We start from the raw sequence: 8,845 nt of genomic DNA, 5'->3' as shown, positions 1-8,845 counted from the left end.
CAGGCTTTTGCCAGCCCATAGGGGACCCTGCGAGCAATGTCAGCCTCGGTTTTGTTGGCGGCGTGGTGCAGAGGGTGAGGTTCGCGGGGGTCCGCCTTGCCTCGCCCAGCTTTGCCTTCCCATTTCTTCTTCAATCTCAACACATCCCGGCTCTCCAGCCCCTGCCGGTTTTGCTTGCTCTGAGCCTGAAACAGGGAGTCCGAAACAGGCAGCCCAAAACCACACCGAGTACCTAGATGTGACCAAGCACCTCAAGGTTCTTAGAGTCCCAAACCAAATTTGAGGGGGGGATTCGCCTTCTGGACCTCCCCGCTCTCGAGATGTGACAGCTGCGCAGCGCCTTCCCGTGCATGAACCCTCGTTATGCTGTAAAGGCAACGCGCTCCCTGACTGCCAGGGCCAGCCCGACACGCAGAGCCCTGCGCCTGCTCCCAACCTTCCTCCCGCTCCCCTCCTCCCCCTCTTCAGCACACCGTACCCACACAGTTACACCTCCCATGCTCCCGCGCGCCCCCCGGCAGCCCTCGCGCGGGGCAGGAAGCGGAAGCGGGGCGGCCAAGGCGACGTGTGAGCCATGGCGGGGACGCTGGAGCCGCATCTGGAGGCGCTGCGGCGGGAGCTGCTGGCGCCCGACCCCACCGTGCTCTCCGTCCTCCTGGCGCTGATCGCCGTTATCGTCACACTCCGTGAGTGACGGACCCCGCGGGTCTGTGTATCCCCCTCCCCGCCCTGATCGCGCCCTGTGGGCCTGCCCGGGAGCGCCCGACTGAGGCGGCGGCGGTGCCCGCGGCGGGCTGAGGTGCTCTGTGCTCTCTCCTGCAGTGATCTGGAGGCTGGTGCAGGGCAGGAGGAGCAGCCGGAAGGCGGTGCTGCTGCTGGGCCTCTGCGACGCGGGGAAGACGCTGCTTTTCGCGAGGGTGAGCGGGGAATGGGGTGCGGGGAGCTGCTGCGGATGGAGCCCCAGGCGGGGAACTGCCCACCTGGAGGAGGCGGAGCTGAAAGACTGGGAGGCACAGTCTTCCTTCTGGGCTTAGCAGTCATAGATTGGTTTGGATTGGAAAGGACCTCAAGATCATGCAGTTCCAACCCCCTGCCATGGGCAGGTACACCTTCCGCCAGACCATGTCACCCAAGGCTCTGTCAAGCCCAGTCTTGAACACAGCCAGGAATGGAGCATTTGCCACTTCTTTGGGCAACCTGTGCCACTGTTTTGCCATCCTTGCAGTAAAGAACTTCTTCCTTACATCTAACTTGAATTTCCTCTGTTTGAGTTTGAAACCATCACCCCTTATCCTGTGACTGCCGTCCCTGATGAGTCCCTGTCCAGTGTCCTTATAGGCCCCCTTCAGATACTGGAAGGCTGCTATGAGGTCTCCACACAGCCTTCTCTTCTCCATGTCTGACAGACCCAAATCTTAACAGCCTGTGTTCATATGGGAGTTGCTCCAGTCCCCTGATCATCCTCCTAGCCCTCCTCTGGACTTACTTCAACAGCTCCATGTCTTATGTTGAGGACACCAGAACTGTACACAATATACTTTATGTTTTTCTTTTAATTAGTGTTTTTTAGGAAAAAAAAAACCAAACAAACCCAAACCTGAAACTGTTTCATGCACATAAATTGAAATGGATGTCTCAAGTCTTGAGATATCAATGGATATCTCAAGCCCCTTACAGGTCATTTCAGTTTCTGAGTGGATGGAATGCGGTGCCAGTGTTCCTCCGGCCTCCTTCTCCTGAAAATGACTTTTTTTTTCCCCACAGCTGTTGACAGGCAGATACCGGGATACCCAGACTTCGATAACCGACAGCTCTGCAGTTTACAGAGTCAGCAACGACAAGGTGAGCAGGCAGGTTTCTGGCTGTAACTTGTGAAGGGTTGCTGCAGCAACTGGTGTCTGTCTTTTTCTGGTCTCTGTGCTAAACCTGGCTTGATGGGTTTTGTGCTGCTCAGGCTTCCCAGCTCGAAATCAGTCTCAGGTTTGGTCTGAGTGTAGGATAGGATTTTTCTGGGTGATCAGAACTGACAAGGCAGGAAAATACCAGGAGGTATTAGGGGCTCCTCAGCTCTGCAGGTGCTTTTTAATTTGCCAAATTGTGAAATTTAACTGAAAACCAGATCTGTGTATCATGTTTTGAAAGGGGGGCAGTGTGTGGTGGGTTTTCCTGTAGAAGAGCAAAAGGAGCTACTTTTATAAGTGGAATGAAACACGCAGCACTGTGGGGACAGTGTTGTGCTTTGGAGCAGAAGGGAGATGCATGAGGGAGCATTGTTCTGTCATATTTGGTTGGTTTACTTGGCAGTAATTTCAGTTTCTCCCAAGAAAATCTGAAATTAAAAGCAGGCTTAAAAAGAACCTTCCAGTTGAACTTCATGTGGTCTCAAAATTTCAGGTGATGGACTGCTACAGACCTAATCAGTTTCAGTTTATGGCAGTTTCTTTCATTTCAGAAGTGTTTCTTGTGCTGGGTGCACATGTGGCAGTGAAAGCAGCAAGCTGGCAGCACGATATGTGCTGGGGAATTGAAGTAGAGGATGGTTTTGTGGCTTCTCTATGGCAATCTTCAGTAACAGTGTTGATAATAAGAGGCTAAAAATTTAGTGAAGGGAAGTACAGGGTAATTTTTGTGTCTCTAAGATTGAGCAGAGGAGTATTTAGAGGGGGAGAGAAAGGGGAATGCTGCAAGGTGGACTCCTGCTTTTCTGATTATTAGTATTTTTTAAATAGTAGACAAGGTTTCCGTTACAGTCTGAGAGCAGTGGGTAGGTGGGCTCTTGGGTAGTGTTCTCTTCCCCTCTTGAGAACGATGAGCATCATCTTGAGAATAGTGACATGATCCTACTTGGCCCCATCTTGATCAGGAGTGTGAGAGAGGCATTTGTGCTCATAAATGTCCTTGCTGTGGCTGACATGCTGTGGAAAGGGAACCATTTGCAGCTTTCAATTTAAACAATCTCTTGCAAGGGCATTTTTGTGTTATTCCCATTAAAGTTTTGTGTGTTTAGGTAGACTTGCGGTAGGGTAGGTGGTGTGCATGAACAGATAACTTGATTAAGAGGCTGTAAGATCAGTATTCTGTACTGGGGACTTGCAGGACAGGAGTTCATGATTTTGCTGCACAAAGATCTACATGCTGTCACTCCACGGATGGTGTAAATCTGCTGGTGTACTGATGAAGCTTTGGCACTTGCACTGCATGCATTATAGTTGTAGTGGGATTGAGCATTATCTTTTCTCTGCAGTCGTGCTCTGTCCTCTCAGGAACTGTGAATGGTTTGCTGGTATTGGTGCCGTCCTTACTGAGTCCTGGCTGTGAATGTTGTTCCTCAGCATCTTTTTTGCCTGTCAGAATTGGGCTGGCTGTGTGTGTATGTGAACCATACATGGGCTCATAATGGGAAGAGTTACATGCTTCTGCCTGATATAGGGATTCACTCACCCCCTGCTGCCTCAACACCAGGCTAACTGGAATCCACTAGCAGACTGGTTTTCCCCAGTCTGCGATCACTGGGGATGTAGGTGCCCCTAGATTAGGTGTTGTTAATGCCTTCTTGCTTTTGTCCTCAGAGTGCTAACGTCACCTTAATAGACCTTCCAGGCCATGAGAGTTTGCGGCTTCAGTTCTTGGAGAGATTCAAGGCTGCAGCCAGGTAACTTGGAGGAGATTGGCAGGGAAGGAGGGAGCAGGTAATGTTTTGGAAAGGGATGGAAAATGATGGTGCAGGGTATGCTGTGAGCTGGACGGGATTCCCTCTGTGTGGTGGTGCCCTGAGGGACAGAGCTTTGTGATGGGGTAGCAAGGCTTAGTTATTGTTCTGCTTTCCCACTTACCTGTGTCTGTAGTGAATCAGGAGGCAGAGCAACTGCAGTGGGGAGTTTAGGGGATGTGGTATATTCCTGGGGCAGAGAGGAGAAGATTTTCTGCTGGGGCTGGACATCGGGTGCATTTCAAGACAGCACATGCTAACCTGCTCTTGACTTGGATGAGATCATGTGTGGAAACACATACCTTAGCTCAGGCTGGAATACTTGTAGGGGAAGATGGTTGCAGAACTTCACACCCAGCACATGTTCTTCCCTCTTTCTTCCAGAGCCATCGTGTTTGTGGTGGATAGTGTGGCCTTTCAGCGGGAGGTGAAGGATGTGGCAGAGTTCCTGTACCAGGTCCTAGTTGATAGCACTGTGCTCAAAAATGCACCCGCGCTCCTGATCGCTTGCAATAAGCAAGGTATGTGTGCTGCCTTGTAGGCTGGATATTGAATTCAGGCCTTGAATTGAATGAACCTTAGGGGTTCGTGCCATAGATGCTGAATTTCTGAGGAGTTGGGATTTCAGCAAAATGAAGGCTGGAATTTAGTTTTAAACTTGGACTGCTCAGTAGGAACGTTTCTACCAACCACTGGAAGAATTCGTAGGCCGGGTATATCTTAATAGCTTTGCAGAGAAGCATCACTTGGGAGAGCTGCAGCTTTTTAGATGAGCTGAAATAAGGCAGGTGGCTTTCTGCTTGTACAGAATTTACTGTCTTCCTGAATCAGCAGGCAGCTGAAAATGGGATTAATTTGCACATAATGAATTATTTATACACACTTCATATTTTCAGTGTTAAAATCATACAGCCATTTAGCTGGTGAGATCACGTATTATTTTCTTTTGACTGGGCGATTCTAAGTGATTCTTATAGATTCTAAGAGAATCTAAGAGAAGAGAATGTAAGGTAATACAAGTCCTGGTAGCTCTTAGGACTGCACAGTGTAAGTGTGCCTTACTGTGCCTTTAGGAAGAGGTACCAGGTACTGATTCCACACATAAAACCAAAGAGCTGATTTCCTTTTCTTTTCTCTGTCTAGATGTCACAATGGCAAAATCAGCAAAACTTATTCAGCAGCAGCTGGAAAAAGAGCTGTAAGTATGAAACTGGATCTTAAACCATGTGATTCTTTCTGTTTCTTACCTCAGGGCTCAGTGAGCTCCCTTTTAAGCTGCATCTAACTTCATTGTAGAAAATGAGCAGTCTATTTTGTCTGTTTAGGCATAACCAGGATGAGAGAAGATTGCTTCTTGTTAAATCATGCAAAAAAAAGCAGTAGGCATAGACAGTGTATGGCCTCCTAAAAGCTGTGGGTTGGGGAAACAACATCCCAGTCCTTTCCTAAAAGCTGCCATACCTAATTCAGCAATACCTTCCTTGCCTCAGGCACTGTCCTCTCTCCGGTACAGCCAGAGTTGGCTTCCAGATGTCAGACTTTCTGTGAGTGGTGTGACGATCTCAGTAGCTCTGCTCAGCTGTACTGGCATGGGTTGGATTTTTTTCAAGGCTGCTCTGACTCAAAAGGGCTTGGCATGCAAAGCAGAAAGCTGGGGAGAGAACCTCTAGTTTTCCTGTTGTAACAGGCATTGCAGGAGTCTGGGACCCCATATTGGTTCTGTATCCATCCTCTAGGAAGGACGTTAACCTGGGAAGAATGATATATGATCTATTGCTAATTTCAAGTTCTAAGAAGAAGTGGAAGGAGGAGAAAGTGGCTTATAGACTGTGCTATATTGTAAGCTGCCACTCTGCAGCTGTACTTTCTAGCAGGTACTTAAAAGAAGTGGCTACAGTGCCTGCCTCTGCCTGTGCCTCACAGGATAGAACCACGAGACCATCTACCCTTGGTGTAACTGGCGTCCTGCTGACAGAGCTGGGTACAAAACACCTCAGCAGCCATGGTGTAGGTAATGTTTCCCTGGTCCACAGTTCTTGACACTTTTTCCTTCTCTGTCTGCAGCAACACTTTACGAGTGACCCGCTCTGCAGCTCCCACAAGTCTGGATGGCTCAGCCATTGGGGGCCCTTCCCAGCTGGGGAAGAAGGGCAAGGACTTCGACTTCTCACAGCTACCCATGAAGGTGGAATTCGTGGAGTGCAGTGCTCGGGGCAGCAAGGGAGAGGAGGGAGATGCTGACTTTGAGGGTCTGGAGAAATGGCTGGCCAAGATCGCCTAAACAGAGAAGAGCAAGGCTGGAGGGGAGAGTCTTGGAGAGGCAGGACACTTGAGCACTGAAAGGAAAAAGAGGGCCTGAAGGACTCAAATCTGGTCTTGCTTTAGAAAGAGGAAACTTAACCTGGAAATCAGCATTGTGGTAACTTCCTCTGCTGCTCAAGGGCTTGTGAGCAACATGACACAATTGCTGGTGTGATTTCCTCTGTCTCCATACTGCACCATTGTTTTTTTCTCCCCTCTTCCTTTGTCTTGCTCTTGGGATGCTGACTGTCTGGGCTTCTGTGTTTCTTTAATCTTTCATTTGGTAGTTGCCAAGCAAATTAGGAAGGAGTGCATTGCCAAATGAGTTTTACAGATTGGAGTCTGCTTATTTTCTTCTTACTTGGTTTAGCATTGCGACCCTGCTACCTCTTGGAACTGCCAATAACCTCCTGATTCGGAATTCCTTCCCCAGCCTCTCACTCCTTAGAAGCACTGTTCACATTGCCTGTGCTGTCCTGGCAAAGGCACAGACTCTCAGTTAGGCAATCATTGAGTATAAAATGGTGTTTTCCTCTGTGTCTCCTACCTTGCTGTTCTTCCAAAATGGTGCAGTTCCATTTCTGTGGGACTGGAGTGGCCTGTCAGATACCACAGCGAGGCTGGCAGCTCTGCCTTTGTCACTGTGTTCTGCCTGTGTCCAGCTGTGGTGTCCATATCTTCAGGTGATTTCCACTGTTGGACAGTTCTTGGGAGTTTTTATTTAATGAGGGCTATGTCCTAAAAGCTTGTTTCACTCTGCTTCTCCTCCTCTTACTTCAGACATGTATGCACACCCTCCAAGTGGCAGAGTTTATAGTAAGGTGTTAGCTTGTAATCATGAGATGGGCAAGTTTTCACATTCATACCTACAGTATGTGTGAGATGTGGCATGACAGGCGTTTGCTGTGCAGTCCCCTGCCTGTCTGCTGCTCCAGTGACTGTAGCAAGATCTTTTCTTGTGTGTAATTAGTCAGTAGTCATGGCAAAGAGAGGGAAAGTCAAGGAGCTGCTAGTGAGGTAGTGTGATTCTTTCTCCTGAGGAAGATGCTCAATAAAGAGGGGAAAGAAATGTTTTTCCCAGTTAATTTTCATTTGTCTCTGGTGTTTAAAACCAAAGTGGCTGCTGAGTGTATGTGATCTCAGTCTTGCAGGGAAGATTCATGGAATGCCTGTAGCTGTCTTGATGGCTCTGGAGGCTGCTTGGAGCATTGGAGGGCTCTCATCCAGCATGCTTCTGAACTGTCCAAGAGACATTTGCACTCCTACTTCCTATGCTTCTGTGAGGAACATTGACTATCCAAAGGGAGATCTTCCCACAGCAGTGGTGGTAGTCAGATGTGAGACAAGAGCCTGGTGCTGTTAATTCAATTTCCCCTTCTTGATCAGCCTTAAAACACAGTTGCCTTGCTCAGCAGCTTCACAGAGCTTTCTGCTCTGATGGGGTATCATTTCTGTGCTGCACCTATGTGAGGATGATTGCTCTCCACACTGTGAGGTCCTATGGCATTGACACATCCCCTTTGTTCTTGATGCATCCCCTTTTGTTTTAGGGTAGGAAAGAGTGGCTGGCTCCTGGTAGATTCTTTTTGTCCTTTGCAGGTTCCTCTGCTCTGTTTTGGTGCTCCCTTCATCGCTCAACTGATCTATTGTGTTCATTTGCTTTCCGGGGAATTCTCTGCCTCACTGTAGCATTGCCAAGTGTTAGGAGTGTTTGGAAGAGCAAAGACAGTCTTCAGCAAAGACTTGTACTTGTAACAAAGCATTTCTAGTCTTTTGAACCCAGTGACTCTTCTACTATCCTTGCAGGAGGTGGGGAGGGTTATATTTACAAATGGGTTATATTTACAAACTGTTGTATTTCCTGCAGCCAGAATATTGTTGGAACATGTCATGCTTTGAATGCCTTTAGCTGGAGATCCTTTTTAGACTGCCTGCTTTGAATTCATGATGCTGAAGTGGCAGTATTGCTGTTTCTTTGAGTAGTTACTTTGCTTGCAAAGAAAGACCTGCATCCTTGAAAAGCAGAGGCCAAGCACCAGCCTCTGCTTGAGTGAAGTGGGAAGGTAGCATGAGGCCGTGGTTGCTTTTAAGTTATTAAAAATATTCCTTAAACTTTTTTGTTCTTAAGTGTTTGTTCTCAAGACTTGTTTTTGTCTGTATTTGCCTTGATTCTTCTGAGCTGTGTCAAATCTGCATGGATTGGGGCTTTCCTTCTGCTCAGCATTGATGATATTAGAGATCAACCTCCTGCTTGGTAGCCAGGTCTGTGTTATCAAAAAGCAATGTGTTATCCACATGCAGAGCTTTAGGTTTGTTTTGTTTTGGGGTGTGTATTTAATCCTTAGTCTGAATGTTAGATAGTTGATCTGTGTGGTGGTGTCAGCGTGCTGGAGGGCAAGGATGGGATCCAGCGGGACATTGACAGGCTGGAGAGGTGGGACCATGTGAATCTCATGGAGTTCAACAAGGCCAAGTGCAAAGTCCTGCACCTGTGTCAGGGTAATCCCAAACGCAGACTCAGGCTGGGTGGAGCAGCCCTGAGGAGAAGGACTTGGGGTATGGGTTGAGAAACTCCCCATGTCGCCTCTTGCCTGCAAATGGTGTAGGCAGGGTGCAGAGACCTGGGGGCTGGCACAGCCTGCCTGCTCTCTACAGCCCCTCATCACTTGTGGAGTTATGTGGAGGAACACATGCCGCATCTGCTATCGTTTCTTCACCTTGGCCAGTGAGGAATGCACTTAGCATCTGTCAGGATGTGACCAGCAAAGCACCACAGTTGGAAAAGTGACCTTTATTTAGAAAAAAAAATACAATAAAGAGCAACAACCCCCCCCT

At 48.3% G+C, this 8,845-nt stretch overlaps 1 protein-coding gene across 1 annotated transcript; it reads left to right on the top strand.

Annotated features, from left to right (window-relative positions):
- The first annotated feature begins 514 nt into the window (after window positions 1-514).
- Window positions 515-6,185, top strand: SRPRB (SRP receptor subunit beta). Its single transcript, XM_057429032.1, has 7 exons — window positions 515-686; window positions 823-917; window positions 1,765-1,842; window positions 3,570-3,652; window positions 4,094-4,230; window positions 4,853-4,907; window positions 5,774-6,185. The coding sequence occupies exons 1-7, from the start codon at window positions 575-577 to the stop codon at window positions 5,988-5,990; spliced, it is 777 nt and encodes a 258-aa protein (XP_057285015.1). The 5' UTR covers window positions 515-574; the 3' UTR covers window positions 5,991-6,185.
- Window positions 6,186-8,845: the final 2,660 nt, after the last annotated feature.

This window comes from Pezoporus wallicus, unplaced genomic scaffold (genome assembly GCF_028554395.1).
Source record: "Pezoporus wallicus isolate ANWC-B61680 ecotype Strahan unplaced genomic scaffold, APGP_CSIRO_Pwel_v1 contig_593, whole genome shotgun sequence".
Taxonomy (NCBI): domain Eukaryota; kingdom Metazoa; phylum Chordata; class Aves; order Psittaciformes; family Psittacidae; genus Pezoporus; species Pezoporus wallicus.
The sequence above is the reverse complement of the archived record's forward strand: the minus strand, read 5'-3'. Positions and strand labels throughout refer to the sequence as shown.